This window comes from Pseudoliparis swirei, chromosome 8 (genome assembly GCF_029220125.1).
Source record: "Pseudoliparis swirei isolate HS2019 ecotype Mariana Trench chromosome 8, NWPU_hadal_v1, whole genome shotgun sequence".
NCBI lineage: Eukaryota > Metazoa > Chordata > Actinopteri > Perciformes > Liparidae > Pseudoliparis > Pseudoliparis swirei.
The window spans coordinates 11,876,414-11,894,739 of record NC_079395.1 but is presented as its reverse complement, the minus strand read 5'-3'; the positions used below and the strand labels follow the sequence as shown (position 1 = coordinate 11,894,739).

Genomic DNA, 18,326 nt, shown 5'->3' with positions numbered 1-18,326 from the left:
AAAGTGACTATAAGTTGTTGTTGACTGTGAAGCCTTCGGAACAACATGGTTGGAATCTCCTTTTCCTTTTCTCATACTGTTTTTCAGTCAAAGAATGAAGCAGGTTTAGGGGTTTGAAAGCTTTCCAGATTTATGAATCATATATTCAGACTCGGGCTGTTTCTCTGATTTGCCTCAGGGTGCATGCAGCCTGTCGATCACACACTGCTTGGCAACTTGTCCACTTGTTTACGCTCACATGTACCACGAGACGTGGACTCTGATGTAAGTGAATGCCAGTGTGTGGGCGGTGTGGGCGGATCTCTGTAGGAGGCTGTTTAGCTTGTTGTCGAGCCTTTATTTCTACTAGATTTGTAAAAAAATGTCAGGAAGGGATTTTCTTCTGTCTCACTCTCGCCTCTCTCACTATCTCTATTTCAAGTTCCAGCTCGCTTTGTCTTGGTCTTCCATGTCTTACTTTCATTCAATGATAGCTGCCAATAAATATTTTGTGGGTTTGTTTGTTTTCACATTACCTGTTAATGCTCTTTTGGTAAAAGCCACAGTAATTCTGTGACGTTTATAGGCCTCAATAACTGCAGATGCAATCCTGTACATGTGCTGTATATATGATGATAAATAATCTAAAACTATGAGAAGAAAATGTGTCCTGGGCTCTGAAAAGAAAAGGCAATAACTCGTACAAGCCGCTCGGTTGTGATTTACCGTCTTTAAACCTGCACATGGTGATGCCGTCTGCAAACCAAAGTAAAACAAGTGTTGCTACAAAAAGCTGAATTCAGTTGTACTGTAACAAGGCCGTCAATATATTTTTTATATGTGTGTTTTCAATATGGTAAACATATCACTTCACAATGTGGTTAATCAAATATTGGAACTCCCTCCAAGCTCCATCCATGCGCTGTGTCCATATTATTGAAGTCGGCTGTGGCAGAGCTGATGAACTGCTTTCACGTCATATCTAGAATCTTACAACTAAAATAAATAATTTTTTCCACGAAAGGTCGATTCAAAGCTCCGTGCAAAGAAGGTCAAACTGAGCTGGAAAATGAGGTCATTACACCTACAGAATATACAGCGCAGCCACATCTCAACACATAACTCAAGCAGTCCTGCTTCCCTGTGATAACAGTATGACATGGTAAAACAATACATTATATATATGTATATATATATATATATATCAATCTGTGTATCTAGCTAGCTATTTTAGCTATCTATCTCGCTAAACCGCAGCTCCTCCATTCTGTGATCATGAAAGTGATTTCTTCCGCTGTCCGGGCACTTTAATGGAGCTTGTCACTGAGTCGTCGCAGACTCGTCACTGCGCAGACATGCCGCAGACGCGTCTGGCCGACCCTCCGTCTGCTGGCACTTTTTGACTTGTAGTGGCACTTTTTGACTAGCTGTGGCACCTTTTAACTAGTAGTGGCACTTTTTGACTAGCTGTGGCACCTTTTAACTAGTAGTGGCACTTTTTGACTAGCTGCGGCATCTGCTGGCAAGTGCTGGCAAGTGCCACTGAGTGCCAGTGCTTAAACTTTAGACTAACAGTGGCATCTCCTCAAAGTAGAATTTCATAATATAATATAAGTGTTATATATTACGAAGTGAAACGTAGTCGTAGCAAAACAATATTCAATATAGTACAGCAATATCGTATTGCATATTGTAAGTAAGTCTAAAAAAATACATTATCTATCTATTTGTACACTTAGGCAATGACAAAAGAAAAAACCCGCAGCTTCTCCATTCTATGATCATAAAACTGATTAACGGCAGCTGATCCGTCGTAACAACAATGGTTGTTCCACCCACAGCTTCTCGGCAAGTGTCGTTAGCTTGCTGCTGTCCTGCCACTTGAGTGTTGCTGCCGGCGACTCGTCGCAAACACGCCGCTGAGTTGTCGCTGAGTACAGGGACCGAGCGGCACTTGCCACAGACTTGCCAGACTTGCCACAGACTTGCCAGTGCCAGTGGTTGCACTCGCCCTCTCTCAATGCTTTTGGTGTTCACAGACACCCACACCATAGAGCACTAAAGTAACAAAAACAAACATCATCTCTGTAACAATGGACAGACAACAAATGATATAAAACATGGATCACAACGGAACGTATCCTGACCGGACGGTTATTTGTTTATTTGTTTATTTATTGGATCCCCATTAGCTGACGCCTTAGCGACCGCTAATCTTCCTGGGGTCCACAGAAAGGACAAAATACAATACATACAAAACATATCGTGAATCCAACAGTTAAAAATAGTACAAAAAAAAAAGCGACGCGCATTAGTAACTCCGCAATCGTCTCACAACGCGCAGCGCATGGTGACAAAATCAGTCAACATCACCATCGGCATATTTAACGACATACAATACACTTATAAACTTCTATGTGCTCATATTATTGAACATCTTTCAATAGTTGAACATAGAAACAACATTTATAACACATTTACTTACACGGGAAAATCACCAACGCCACCAGTCAGTCACGTGACACACTCGTTCGGTCCTTCTGACTTTCCCCAAAATAGAGCGCCCTCTAGTGGCTTTACTGCTTACCACCTCTTTCCCACTAGGTTACACACGTTATAGTTATTATAGTATTAACCCATTTTTACAGGTTAATACTCATTAAATTGTATCCAACCCACTTATTTTATTCTGACTGTTTCTTGAGATTAATGCCCACATTTTTAGATTCTTAAAAACAGTAATACGGTGATATATATACAAGTAAAAGTCCTGCTTTATCCTGCGATCTTACTTATGTAAAGGTTTTATTGGAAAAGATATACACAAGGTGTCTAAAGAAGTATTCATGACGCAGAAATATATTACAGAATTATTACTGGTGCATTATTAGTCAATATCATTTTACTCTTATAGTTGGTCACGGTGGAGATCATTTTACGTTTTAAAAGGCTCCTATTTAGTTACCTTCGCATTGAAAATGCGGAAGGTTGTTTTGATCGCCGTGTATTTATTTATTTGTATGCGTGTTATTCGCATCACAAAAAAAGTTTTAAACCGAATCGCATGCAATTTGGTGGGATGATTGGTTATTATCCGGGGACCATTTGATTAGATTTTGGGATTGATCGGGTCAAAGGTCAAGGTCATGAAAAGGTCAACATCCTCTTGAATCGCATGACATTTGGTGGGATGATTGGTTATTATCCGGGGACCATTTGATTAGATTTTGGAATCAATCGGGTCAACGGTCAAGGTCGTGGATAGGTCAAAATCTTCTTTTTACCATAGCACGGTCAATTTCTATCCAATTGGCATGCAACTAATGCCAACATGTTCATAATTCAAGGGCCCAATCGTGTGATATGCGAAGGTATGCGCTCTACTGAGTGCCCACTCTAGTTTAATATATTATGATCATGTTGAGTGTCAAACTATTTTCAAGAGCATTATTGTTTTAGTTTCATTTCCCTCCATCTGACGTCACATGGGCACCCTCAGTCCTACCTCCGTCATGTCTCCATGGACGTTGCCGGGGTCCAGGGAGAACATGTTGCCCACGAGAGGAAAAGCCCGGGGCCCCGGGGGGAAGCTGCAGGGCCGGCGGGCCCTCAGACACTCTGCGGTCAGCAGCAGGACCAGAGCGAAGAGGAGCAGGCTGCGGCCGTCCAGCCACGCGGAGGACACCGCGCTCAGTCGATCCATCGCGAGACTGCAGCTGTGTGCGCCGCTCCGCGGTGACCGGCGGGGTTCAGGGCTGCGCTGTGATTGGCTGTTTCCTGGAACGGACTTTGTCGCTTGTGAAATACTTGTACCTCCGAAACTAACAATTTAAGATATCCAGTTTATATTGTGTGTGTGTGTGTGTTTGTGTATGTGATTTATACATTTGGTTTACATTAGACTGCAGTTGCCTTAAATGCATCTGGGTTTCTACATTATTCATAATTCATATCCTCTTGGTCCAGTTCACATCTTATTTTGTTTACTTATATCACACATTTCAGACAGACAGAAACAGAAAAAGTAAAAAATGTCTGTCACATTTGTAAATAAAAAGTGATTTACAACAATATTAAACAATTGAGCCAGGCTATACTAATCTAGCTTTCAAACCGATTTATTTTAAAGCCAAATATCAGTTTTGTTTTTATTTTAGAGCTGCTCTTAGCGGGAGGTGAGGCAGACTTCATATGGAAGTGGTGCCAGAGTGATGCCAAAGCAATAGCCCATCACAGGCTTCTCCCCAGCAGGCATGGAGATGATAAAATGCTGCATTAAAGAGGTGAAGAAGAGGAAGAGCTCCATCCTGGCCAGATTCTCCCCGAGACACACCCGCTTACCTGAGACAGGAAAACCAAACTGAAACAAACTGGAGACTCTGTTTAGGGCCCAGGGATGAAACTACTATCAGGCAACAGTAGCAGTCATTCTCATAAGGCTTCTTTTTTTTTTTTTACATTAGCTGTTCTGGTAACCGTGAAGAGTTGATACACACTTCCCGTTCCTCATTCTAACATGACTCAAAATTACTTTACGTGAGAAAAAAAAGATTACCATCTCTTCAAACCCCCCAACAACATTTATCAGCCTGGCTTGAACATGTCCGGTTCCTTCCATTAGAAATGAAACGGTCAGAGACCGACATGTACCACAAGAAGGAAGTGGTTATGATCCCTGGCCTCTGGCCTGTGTCCTCTGCTTGATCGTGAGAGGGCTGACCCCCCCCACACTATGTGAGGATCACCGTAGGGTCCCAATGCATGCTGGGACAAACTCCACTATATACAAGTGAAGACACCAAGAAGACAAGTGAACGTGTTGCTCCTCACCAGCAGAGAACGGGAGGAACGCAGCTCGCTTCACGAACTTGCCCTCCTGGTTCAGGAAGTGTCCGGGGTTAAAGGTGTCGGGCGTCTCCCACTCATTCTTGTCGAACAGCACAGAGTTCAGATTGGGGATTACTGTCACTCCCTGGCGATGGGAGTTGTAAAGACAACTCAGAAAGATGCAACACGGTTGTGTAGAATACATATACATTGCATGATGACAACTGACCTTAGGGATCGTGGAGCCTCCCAGATGGATTTCCCGGGTGGTAGCATGAGGCAGGCTGAGAGGACCGATGTTGGCCATCCTCTGGATCTCGTGTATGACTGCCTCCGTGTAGGGCAGGTCGGCGCGATCTTCCATGGACGGCTGTCTGGACGTTCCAATCACTTCGTCTATCTCCGCCTGGACCTTTGCTGCGAAACGGGGGTGACAGACGCAGAACTTCCACATTAATGAACAGAATGGTTTGTTTTACAGGAAGAGGTTTGTTGCACAGAATTAGTCATAAATGAGAAGTTCTCAAATTGTTGCGCACTAATTGTAACCTTGGGAATCAGAGCAGTCACATTGTGCACCTAATTGTCACTGATGCCAAGTGTGTTTAAATATCGCACATTCGCATATTATTGAATGATAACGAAGGGATTCACGGATTCGGTCGGGGCTCTTACCCTGGATCTCGGGGTGCTTTACCATGTAGAGCAGCGGTTCCCAAACTTTTTAGGCCACGCACCCCCTTCTACATCCCGACCGGGTTCACGCACCCCCAATCCCCCACACCTTGCGAGTTGGGCCTTACCTCCACAATTAAACAAAAGATTTCAGTAATGTGTGTATTTGTCATTGTGTATCATTGTGTATGTGTAGCTGTGAATGTACTTCTTACCTTTATGGCTCTTGAACTCTTTTGCACAATATGAAAATTCCTCCAAGATGTTGGGTTCAAGTGACTTCTTGCCAAACCCAAAATGTTTGAGGGTTGAAATTGCAAAACACCTCTTCTGCTTCCATAAATTTCCATTACTGAAAAGTACACCTGATCGTGGACAAAATGTTATTTAAAATTGAGGAAATATATAAGGGATATTCTTTTCCAGAAATATTAAATAGTAATAATAATAGTAACAATAATAAAAAGTGAATTATTTGTCCCCTCTGGTAAATGTATTTTTTCACAGCGCCCCGAGCAACTCGTACTCAGGACTGGACCCGGCCCATCTCTGGTTCCGAAGCCCAACTAAGCTACATTTGTATTAGATGAATTTAGCCTACTTGTTTTTATCGTGCATATATCTCATACCTTAAACATGTTACCTTTTGTCCACCTGATAGTGGAAAAAGGATACGATATAGAAATCTGGAAAATGAATGAATGTTATTTTTTTACACATTAAGTGTTGGTCTTTTTATTTGTGATTGCAAAAACAAAAAAGTGTGAACTTTTATGTTAAAGAGAAATGTTCTAATCGATTCTACAACAATCACATTGGTGGAGATGTTGATCCCAAATATCATGAAGATTTGACAACATTTAAATTCTTAGCAGGAACAATAAACCTCTATTTGTGTATTACTGTCATGTGTGTGTGTGAGGTCTGCTCACCCAGTCCCTGGGATATCTCCTGCTGCAGTGGGAGGTCTGGTCGGTCTGCCAGGCCGTCTCCCTGATCCACCAGAGCTTCCCTCAGAACCTCAAACCGGTTCAACACCACGAACCACAGCTGGCCCATTCGAAGGCTGTACACATCTCCGTATCTCTCTGATAACTGTGAGTGGAATTGTGAGAGGATGGAGAGCATGATGCTTAACTTGACAGATAACACAAACAGTCCCCGTTCGATCTTTTATATTTTCTTTACATCTGTTACCTGTGTCATACTCTCATGGGTCCTGGTGTAATCCAGAGTGAATAAATTGCCCACGATAGGAAAGGCCCGGGGCCCCGGGGGGAAGCTTCCCGGCCGACGGTTCTTGATATAATCTGCGGTGAGGATGAAAACTACAGTGAAGAACAGCAGACTTTTGACATCCCAGTTAATTAAGGATCCAAATACAGAACAGATTGAATCCATTCTGCACTCGAGGACTCAAGCCTGTATCAATAAAGCCTGTCCTTGCTTGTCATATAAAAGACTGCCGTGTTGCCCAGAGCCAGTAAGCTCACCTATTGCTCTCCAGAGGGAGAGACTCAATATTGGGACTGGGGTTGCAAATTAGCCAATTGGCTAGAAACCTTCTGTATCACATGTACACTTTGTGTAATAATGTGCGCTGCTTTGTCCCTGACAAATAAAATTTAAAATAAAATAAAATAAAAAGCAACAGAGCAGAGGACTCTGCCCTCCTAATGTTTTGTAAAGGGTTTCAAACACTGCTACCCCAAAAATTAGGCAACACTGCACTGGTTATCAGGTAATAGTTGTGTTCAGAGGTGTCAATGTAAACGGGGGTCCTGACCTTTTGAAGAAGAGCTGATAAAAATAGATAAGCCCTGCAGCAGGAGGTGTATCTACCGGATCTTACAACCTATTATGTAAGTATTCTAAATTGCTTTCAAAATAAATACATATACTACTCATATACGGTCTACATGTATTCATTAAGGCATTATTTTGAAATGCATTCAGAAAACAGTGTAGATGGAGTGCAGGTTGAGTAGCAGCAGCTGGACCATCAGGGCTTCAGGTGAGGTCTGTGTTGAGGTGTATTACCATGGCTGACAGTGGAGACATTGTCTACCTGTTTCAAGTTAATTATTATTACCGGTACATTAAAACATTTATGTGCAGATAAGGCTACGTTTTCTTTTCCGGGAACAGTCAGTTTGAGTGACAGTGACGTCATGACGTGAGTGAAGCAGTGTCCTGGACATGAGGGGTGAACCGTACCAGCCTGATCCAAAATGCATCTGAGTACAGCAACTTCAGCACAATAAGTTACGGTTTCAGGCAAAGTGGTACAGTCAGTAACAGTGGCTGCATTACAGCCCTACATTAAAAAAGGTACTTTGTTTTGAGTGTGTCAAAGTGTAACCCCTGTGATATGTCTCCTGGTCAATGCATCTCATGGAACTGGGCAGGCTTGTAGTATCGTCAGTTTATTCTGTATTTAAACACAAGGGACACAGAATAGTTTGTCATCTCCTGTGGGCAACTGCGCATGCTCGGTTCTAGAAAGACGGAGTCACGTTCGTGTTAGCTAGGTTAGCTGTACTGAACACATTCATTACTGGCTAAGAAACACATATAACACGAATACGTAGCTTAATGAAAACATGACGAATACAATCTAAGACAATTACTATGCAAACAAATAAAGCCAGCTCAACTTGTATTTACTTTCTGAATGAGTTAACACGATATTGCCCACAGTCCCGTTCATAGAGACGTTACCTATTGAGGAATCCCGAGTCGCTTTGGGGATCCCCCACGATCCCGTGCTGCTATTGTAAAAGGCAGATACACATTTATTATTTATTTTAAAAAAAGAAGAACAATATTGGACTTCAGACTTTTTTTTTTAAAGGACATTAATCATTTTACCTCTCTAAAAGTTTCAAGAAGTTGAGAGGGTAAAAGTGTATCTGTCAAATAAATTAAGTAGTTTAGTCGGAAGACAATACACTTGTATTTATCATACATCTGCCAATCATCAAGAAGAAGTATGTGCAACAAATTAAATTATATTTTAACTCATGGTCCCTTTAAAAAAATACTGAGATAATAATATATGATAAAATATAATTAGCATCCAGTTTGGCTTTACAGCGCATACAGCTGTATACTGAACAGCAATAGATCACTGAGAAATAATAATATGATAATAATAATATAATAATAATAATAATAATAATAATAATAATAATAATAATATTTCTCGTTTGAATCAAATATATAATATATGAAAAATATGGGGGAAATAATTAATATCTCTCTCTGTATTGCTCAATCGCACGCACGCGCACTAACGTCAATGCCATGGAAACCGGACCGAGGCTATAAAAAGGCCGCGGAGGTTCTGATTCTTCCCTTTGCACTTTGGACTTTGACATGAGCTGAACCCCCCGTGGACTCTCCTGTGAACCCAAACTTGTGAAGGATACTCTGAGGCTTTTGCACTTCTTGAGACTTTTTGCTGGATACAAAACTTGTTGGCGAACCGAACGACACGAGATCCGGACTACGAGAGACCCTGAGACCCTGAAAGAGGCCCTCCGACGACCGAGAGCCGAGGACGAGCCCCTGCTGAACGGATTGGGCTTTGATTTGGACTATAACTGTGACGGTAAGACCCATTTTACATTTAATTTAGCATTTATATTATTAATGTGTCCCCGTAAATCCATAAAAGTGTTCTTAGTTTAGAAATCAGTGAAACTGTTTGAGTTTTAAGGTTTAAAATGTTGTCTGGCAATGAGGGGAAAACGATGTTTTGTGAAAAGTGAGCCTCAGTCGATGATTCGTCGTGTAAAAAAATATTTGAGCTGCAGACTGTCGTGAAAATTTCTGAAGATGTGCGGAGTGTGTTGACAATTAGTGTAGGGCATCGAAACCCCTATGATTGTGGATTTAAGGCATCAAAACGTCGAAGTTTAACTTGGCAATTTCAGAAAAAAGATGGCGCCTCGAACGTTTTCATAGAATTTTCAAGTAAAATTTGCAAAGTGCATTTATTTTGTTCGATGTGAAGCGCTGGGGCCTCCGCGGTCACGTGACCTGCATGCACGTGACCCTGAGTTGCTCTGTTGTTCCGGTTGAAACGAGACTTACTGTACACACATCTGCTCCTTTACTTTAACATATTAAAGTGATTTATTTGACATTTAACATTGAAATGCACTGTGCTCGTTGTTGCGGTGCTTTGCTTTCGGGGGGACAAGAGAGCGATCTGTTCAGTAGCGTTAACTGATGGCAGCGCAGAGCGCGCGCTGCCTCCAGCACCTCGTGAACGGGAGAACAATGAGTTATAAACCAAAGAGGTTCCTGTGTCGCCATGTTTCACTGTGCGTCATGACGCCGTGGTTTAATGTATATTAAATACATTCACGCCGTTTATCGCGAACCATTTATTATAATAATTAATAATACACATTGTATTTATAAGGCGCCTTTCAAGGCACTCGAGGTTGCCGTACAACACATTAAAACAGTTACAGTTAAGACAACCGGAGATTGTCTTATTCATCTTTTTATTCACAAACACCAACGTCCTGAATAAATGTCTTTGCCGAGAGCTCAACTGTCGCTTAATTGACCACCAAAAGCTGTGAAAGGCCCCCAAACTTTATGAATTAATAATGATTAAATTAACGAATTAATTATGAATCCCACTTTGTTGTTTGGGGCATATGCAAATGCTGCTGACATTATCAATAACGATAATAATAATAATAATTATGATTTCCATCAAGAATACATAGTCAACATGTCCATCTTTGTGAAACATATGTTTTTAATATTTACAAAATGTATTAAAGTTTAACATGAAGTGTCACATGGAAGCGATGTAAGTGCTAAATGTATAAAAGGCTCTTATGCACTCTTCAGCACTCTTATGTGGTCTGTCGTTGTTAGGATACGCTGTGTTTTTATATTTTCTATTATTTCTAATAATAATATATTATTGCTAAATGTAATACAGAAATATTTATTAACTGTTACGAGAAATCCTGACGGTTTGAACCTTTCCCTCTTAGCTGCTCTGAACAACATCATGCCGCTGCCTGCGCTGGACGTCATCCGGATCGCCTCAGACGACGAAGGTAATCGAGGTGAGGCTGTTATTGCATTTGTGGGTCAGGCCATGCCTGAGGGTGGTTGGGGTCGCGGTTGGTGGCGTCCCCAGGTCCCATTTGATGACGACGAGGGAGAGGAGGCCATCTCGGACAGCGAGGACTCCGGCTACGGCTCCATGTCCGAGAGGGAGGACGAAGAGGACGAAGAGGACTCCGCCCCCTCCACCTCCGGCTTCGGCTCCTCCGTGAAGAGGACCAGGGAAGAGGACGGCGCGGGACCCTCCACCAAGAGGACCAGAGAAGAGGACTTCGGGGACTGTGCTACCTTCCGAAGATACTGGCGGACGGATGAGGACAGCGACGAGGATTGAGGCCGACCACTTGCTGCAGGATCTGAAACCTTCATGTCTGGCAGGACTGATGAAGCCCCAGACAGCCTTCCCTCGCGTCTGGCGGGGTTGGAGGTTTCATCCTGCAGCACAGGTTTTGGTGCGGTCAATCCTGAAGAAGCTCCGTCCCCGTTGTGCACTTTGGAGTCCCATGGTCAGGAGGACGCAGTGCGGTCATTCTGCCTTTAGAACAGCAGCTCACTTGATGACATCATCACATCAGCTGCTCTTGCTCTTGAGTTTACTCGGGCTCTTCCCTGTGAAGCATTTTTACCATCACGCCACCAAATTGTCCCAGCACAATTTTAAGGAGGCAGCATTCTGGGATATTTGTCTCCCAAGTATGACAAGTCATTTCAACCCTGCAATTACGTTCCCCCTGACCTAAAATGCAATTTGCAGTTACGTTTAACTGAAACGTATTTCTCTCCAAATTACGTTTGACTGAAACGTATTTCTCTCCAGATTACGTTTGTATTTGACGTATTATAATAACAAATACGTCTCTGATCAACGTATCTTTGCCGTTTGTTATCTCTCTTTTCTACAATGCTGTTATGAATTGTAAAAAGCGTCCTCTAGTCTTATTTATTATTATGTTATATGTTGTTTCGCCTGCGTATTATGACAGCAATAAGCGTTGTAACGGATCATATGAATTGGCGTGAAGACTTACTGCTGGTGACTCTCCATTATTTTCTTTCTTTAGGTGACAATACATAAATTAAAACTCGTACACTATCACCACCTTAACAGAGTTAGCCCCATACCGGTCGAATCAACGATTAAACTTGTTATAAAATGCGCATCTGTCCGTAATCTAAACCATAAAGTTCGCATTTTAACCTTAAAAAAATGCGCTTCCTTTTAACCTTTCAAAATAAAAGTCTGATTTATCTGTTAAGCGGAAGTAGTATAAAACGTCTATTTATTCAAACGATACAATATAAAAGACATACATCAAAATCAATAAGGAAAATGCTAAACAGTCAAACAACTCAAAACAATAAACCCTTCATGGCGTTATTTACAGGCGTTTTTACTTCTCATCAAATAAAAAGAGCAGGTACCCGGAAAAATCTGGGAAATAATTTGGGAATTGTGAATAAAACATGATTTACCCTTCAACTTCCACTGATATGCATGCAAACTAATACATCGCTTCACACACACACACACACACACACACACACACACACACTGACAGAAACACATAGACACTCACATATGTACACACACACACAGGCAGAGACAAACACATACTCACACACACAGACACACTCTCATATGCACACACTCTTACACACGCACACACACACTCTTACACACGCACACACATACAGACAGACACAGACTCACACACAGAATGACAGACACACACACACACAGACACACACACAGATACACACATACATACACACACACACAGGCAGAGACACACACTCACACCCACACACACACATATACACATACACACGTATACTCTGCAGACTGACCCTTGACCTCCCAATTGTCTCTCAGATATAACCCTACTGCTTTATATTTAATATATTATATTTACCTAAATATAAGACTTTGAGGGCGTGGGGGGAATCCCCTCCAAAACTTTCACAAGAGAAAATTGTCACCGTGCCAATAACCCTTGTACGATCCTTAAAACCAGTCTTTTAGTTAATTTGTCATACTTTCAATCAACTCAAAGAAGTGGATCCTTTTCAGATCCAAAGAGGGGCCTCTGAATATGAATACCCTACAGTTTTGGACCGATAGCTCTGAGCTAAGGGCCCCAAAAACAGGTCCAAAGGGTCAAATTGGGTAAACATGTCAGAGCTTAGCTTTCTTTTCCAGGTTGTAGCCACTCCCAGATGGGGTAGAATACAATTGAAATTGTTCATATAGTACAAACATTTGAGGAGTTGTTAACCTTTGAAGGAAGGAATTTAGTTTTTTCCGGGTTTTTAAACTCTTCCCAAGCAGGGATGCTAAGTGCTATATGTTGCCAGCCTACATGGTTGAGCCCCATTTGGGAGGGGCTACAACCTGCAAAAGAAAGCTAAGCTCTGACATGTTTAGAAGGAAAAAAAGCTAAAATCAGCCCAAGCTCACAACAGGGTCTCAGATTTGTTAAACCACACACCCTCTTCAAGTCCTGGATTTCAGACAGCCAATTAACTCTTGTGGGTGTTTCGGAGGAAATTTCACCCCATCACCTCATTGTAGACCCTGTCCTGAGTGTCTGTGTTCAATTTGGGATTTCCAGGACAAATATTTAGGAGATTATGGCAATTTTTGCACTTGTATGCAAATTTAAGAGAATAAGGCCCAATTTGACCCTTTGGACCTGTTTTTGGGGCCCTTAGCTCAGAGCTATCGGCCCAAAACTGTAGGGTATTCATATTCAGAGGCCCCTCTTTGAATCTGAAAAGAATCCAGATCTTTAAGTTGATTTGAAAGTATGAAAAATTAACTAAAAGTCTGGTTTTAAGGATCGTACAAGGGTTATTGGCACGGTGACAATTTTCTCTTGTGAAAGTTTTGGAGGGGATTCCCCCCACGCCCTCAAAGTCTTATATTTAGGTAAATATAATATATTAAATATAAAGCAGTAGGGTTATATCTGAGAGACAATTGGGAGGTCAAGGGTCAGTCTGCAGAGTATGCGTGTGTGTGCATCTGTATTTGTGTGCGTGTGTCTCTGCCTGTGTGTGTATGTATGTGAGTATGTGTGTGTGTCTGTCATTCTGTGTGTGTGTGTGAGTGTGTGTCTGTATGTGTGTGCGTGTGTAAGAGTGTGTGTGTGTGTGAGTATGTGTGTGTCTCTGCCTGTGTGTGTGTGTACGTATGTGAGTGTCTATGTGTTTCTGTCAGTGTGTGTGTGTGTGTGTGTGAAGCGATGTATTAGTTTGCATGCATATCAGTGGAAGTTGAAGGGTAAATCATGTTTTATTAACAATTCCCAAATTATTTCCCAGATTTTTCCGGGTACCTGCTCTTTTTGTTTGATGAGAAGTAAAAACGCCTGTAAATAACCCCATGAAGGGTTTATTGTTTTGAGTTGTTTGACTGTTTAGCATTTTCCTTATTGATTTTGATGTATGTCTTTTATATTGTTTGAATAAATATAGACGTTTTATACTACTTCCGCTTAACAGATGAATCAGACTTTTATTTTGAAAGGTTAAAAGGAAGCGCACTTTTTTTAGGTTAAAATGCGAACTTTATGGTATAGATTACGGACAGATGCGCATTTTATAACAAGTTTAATCGTTGATTCGACCGGTATGGGGCTAACTCTGTTAAGGTGGTGATAGTGTACGAGTTTTAATTGATGTATTGTCACCTAAAGAAAGAAAATAATGGAGAGTCACCAGCAGTAAGTCTTCACGCCAATTCATATGATCCGTTACAACGCTTATTGCTGTCAGAATACGCAGGCGAAACAACATATAACATAATAATAAATAAGACTAGAGGACGCTTTTTACAATTCATAACAGCATTGTAGAAAAGAGAGATAACAAACGGCAAAGATACGTTGATCAGAGACGTATTTGTAATTATAATACGTCAAATACAAACGTAATCTGGAGAGAAATACGTTTCAGTCAAATGTAATCTGGAGAGAAATACGTTTCAGTCAAACGTAACTGCAAATTGCATTTTAGGTCTGGGGGAACGTAATTTTTGTGATACAGGGTTGGTCATTTAGGATGCATCACTGTTAAAGTGGGCGGAGTCACATACGGGCTCGGATGTGACTCCGCCCACTTTGGCTCTATGGGAACTTCAGAATTGGAACAACTTGACAGACTTAAGATGTTTCACAAGTTCAGACAATAACTGGTTTTGAGATGAGGACCACGATCTCCGCCCTCCACTTCAGGCCTCGGATCCTCCACAAACGGAACACACTGGCAGTGGGAGGAGGACAGCGACTCGGATTGAGACCCCCAGCCTGTTCGCTGCAGGATTTTAAACCTTTATGTCTGGCAGGACTGACAAAGCACCAGACAGCCTTCCCTCGCGTGTGGCGGGGTTGGCAATAGGTTTCATCCTGTAGGAGAGGTTTTGGTGCGGATCATCCTGAAGAAGCTCCGCCCCCAGATGTGTACTTTGGAGTCCCAGGCACGGGAGGATGCAGTACGGTCATCCTGCAATTAGAACAGCAGCTCACCTCACGACATCATCACCTCAGATCCATTTTTATGGAGGCTTAATCTTGACAACCCGACCAGATGTGATGCCTAAACAACTCACATCTGACCTCAAGAAAATACCATTTAAAAGTTTCACCTTCCAGTTGTGTATTGTCTCCTCCGCCATTGTTCCCTGATGCTGGTGGGAAATGCATTCTGCATTCGGTAAAGTGGAGCAAGTCCCATCCGGGCATCTGGACCGTGGTTGGCTATATGGGGACTTTAGAATTGGAACAACTTGACAGACCTATGATGTTTCTTGCGAATGAGTTTACTCCGGTTCTTCACAGTGAAATATTTTTACCATCCAACCATCAAATCGTCGGAGCACTATTTTCAGGAGGCTTAATCTTGACAAACCAACCACAGATTTGATGCCTAAAAAATTCGGTAAGTATTATTTAGACATTTTCATCTTCCAGACTTTAGCTACGTCGCCTGGACCAGAGAAACACTTACAAGCCCTCGTCTGAGCGCCGCCATGTTGGGAGTTTTCCCCGGAGAAGGAGGGGGTCGTCGGTCCGTGTACGTAATGTTAGTTTGTTTTTTCGTTTCATTCCAAATACGGAATACGGAAATCACGTGGTTTTTTCGTTTTCCGTTTGAAACCAAAAACGGAAAAACGGAATACCACCTCCGTATTTCGTTTCTGCTGTCTGAAACCAAAAACGACAGAACGGAAGTGCTTAAAATGAAAGTCAAAATAAAAGCCAGTGATACATATTCGTATTAACCTTAGAAGAATATTAATTAATCAATATAAAGAATTAAACGGGGATATTTTAACGATGCAAACACATAGCAGGGTAACGTTAGAAGAATATTAATTAGTCAATATAAAGAATAAATAATTAAACCTGGATATGTTAGCGACAGTGGTGACGACGGGAAGTTTAATATTCATGTTGGCTACACAGCAAGAATCACCTTCTCACTTAATCGTTGCATTGTTTGATGCAACACAGTTCCTAATATAGATGAATCAAAGTAATGTTTCTGTGCAGAGTTGTTGCTGTTATTATATTTATATTTCCACCGCAGAGTAAACGGTTCACCTTTATACCGCTAGATGGCAGTATACCTGTTATTGATACATATGTATTTAATGCCGTTTATTTCCTCTGATATTTATGTTCATGGTTAATTTCCAGCATAGTTGTATACATCATGTATTGACTTGTTTTATTTGGGTCATTTTGGAACTAAACATTCCCACATGGAAGAGTGAGGATATGATGACCACGAGGCAATACATATTGACAATTGAAAAATAAAGAGACAGTCGTTGAGTTTTTCTTATTAAGCAGCCTTCAGTTAGCACCCAGTCACAGCACCACCTGTGCTTCACCTGTAACCTTCATTACTACATCATCATTATATCAACGGTTAATGGGGACAAGTTTTTTGGTTTATGTTTATATGTGTGTGTGTGTGTGTGTGTATGTATATATGTGTGTTTATGTATGTTTATATGTTTATGTATGTATATGTGTATGTATATATGTGTGTGTGTGTGTGTATGTATATATGTATATATATGTGCATGTATATGTATACGTATGTATGTGTGTTTATATATGTATATATATATATATATGATTCTTTGAAATACGTTTTTTCGAGAAATCATAGGTTAGGGCACTTATAAGCTCGTTAGCTTCAGCCTCGACCCTTTCGGTCAGCCACTTTCTTCTTTTGTTGAATTTTGATTGTTGTATATTTTGCTGATCGAAATAAACTAAATAAATCATCATCAACATGTAACCTGTTCTGTTGTGACTGCTGTCTTAGTCTTCTGACTATATCACATCATCAACATGTAACCTGTTCTGTTGTGACTCTGCAGTGTTAGCCCTCTGACTACATCACATCATCATCATGTAGTCCTTTGGTCTCCAGAAGGATGGAGCTCTGTGTTGTGTGAACATGTTTTGAGGAGTTGACTCCATGAGTTATTGTATCAGAGTGAAACATGGAGAGCAAAGCTCCTCACATCTGTAACATGTCTCACATAGTTTATAGAAGTGATTGTTAGGCATTGTTGCCTGTGTTTAGCCGTATGGCTATATCTCTGCATGTACATTTAGAGAAGCCATATTCAGCTCAATTCAATTCAGTTTATTTGTATAGCCCAATTTCACAAATTACAAATTAGTCTCGGAGTGCTTTACAATCTGTACACATAGACATCCCTGCCCCAAAACCTCACATCGGACCAGGAAAAACTCCCAAATAACCCTTCAGGGTGAAAAAAAAGGGAAGAAACCTTCAGGAGAGCAACAGAGGAGGATCCCTCTCCAGGATGGACAGGTGCAATAGATGTCATGTGACCAGAAAGCTCAGAGCCTTCTTTAGCTCAGAGCAGCAGGTCATGGCCTTCTTTAGCTCGGAGCAACAAGTCATGACCTTCTTTAGTTTAGAGCAGCAAGTCATGGCCTTGTTTAGCTAATAGCAACAGGTTTAGCTCAGAGTAGGCCTAACAGGTCATGGCCTTGTTTAGCTCAGAGCAGCAGCTCACATGAACTTATATCTGATCCAATGACATCTGCACACTTCTAGATTAGTAAAGAAAGATAATCTTTGGTATTTTCTAATTCTTTATGTCAAGCACAAGTTAACTACTCTCCTAAAAGAGGAAGCCTTCACAATTAGTGCTAGCATTGCATTAGGATTACATTCCTGTATTTGAATTGTATTGCTGGATCTCAATTCCTCTGATTCTTCCATCTGCAGTTAATCTGCTCGCATGATTTACATCATCAAAGTTTTGCCTTCCAAGAGCTGTTCCAAATGAAAAGTGAATGTCAGATGTATGAACCGTCCTGACTGAGCTTCACTGAAGCTTCATACCTGCTACAAGCTCAGGTCAAAATGGTGTTTAGTATGATGTGATTTATAGGTTGGCTCAGATTGTTTATCATTGATGTTTGTTCCTGCTGTTTGATTGTCGTGCTCAGACATCAGCTGTGTTCTTAGTGAAGCAATAGGTATCAGATTGGCATCCAAACTGAGGGTGTCAGGGTCCTTAAGCTGCCCTTCATAAACAAGCGAGGTTCCCAACCACATAGGGGTCCTCCTCCAGTGGGAAGTCTTCACACTGGGTCCAAATCTGTGATACCCGGCTGTCGGGGAGACCGACTTATGAGCCTGAAACAAGTGATACAATGGTGGCTGATGTATGAAGTTATCATGGCTTC

The 18,326-nt window shown here is 41.4% G+C and overlaps 1 protein-coding gene across 1 annotated transcript; it reads right to left on the bottom strand.

The window, feature by feature from the left end:
- Nucleotides 1-3,911: 3,911 nt before the first annotated feature.
- Nucleotides 3,912-6,882, bottom strand: LOC130198118 (cytochrome P450 2J1-like). Its single transcript, XM_056421206.1, has 6 exons — nucleotides 6,679-6,882; nucleotides 6,414-6,576; nucleotides 5,697-5,846; nucleotides 5,036-5,223; nucleotides 4,810-4,951; nucleotides 3,912-4,320 (listed from the first exon to the last, which is right to left on the bottom strand). Exons 1-6 carry the CDS (start codon nucleotides 6,880-6,882, stop codon nucleotides 4,145-4,147), a joined length of 1,023 nt encoding a protein of 340 aa, XP_056277181.1. The 3' UTR covers nucleotides 3,912-4,144.
- Nucleotides 6,883-18,326: the final 11,444 nt, after the last annotated feature.

What these genes read in the sequence shown, in the direction of transcription:
- LOC130198118 (XM_056421206.1), bottom strand. Translation starts at nt 6,882, where the DNA reads ATGGATTCAATCTGTTCTGTATTTGGATCCTTAATTAACTGGGATGTC. An exon ending in GGAGATATCCCAGGGACTGG is followed by an intron (nt 5,847 to 6,413) that starts GTGAGCAGACCT and finishes GTCCACGATCAG; the next exon opens with GTGTACTTTTCAGTAATGGA. An exon ending in GTTCCTCCCGTTCTCTGCTG is followed by an intron (nt 4,321 to 4,809) that starts GTGAGGAGCAAC and finishes TTCCTGTCTCAG; the next exon opens with GTAAGCGGGTGTGTCTCGGG.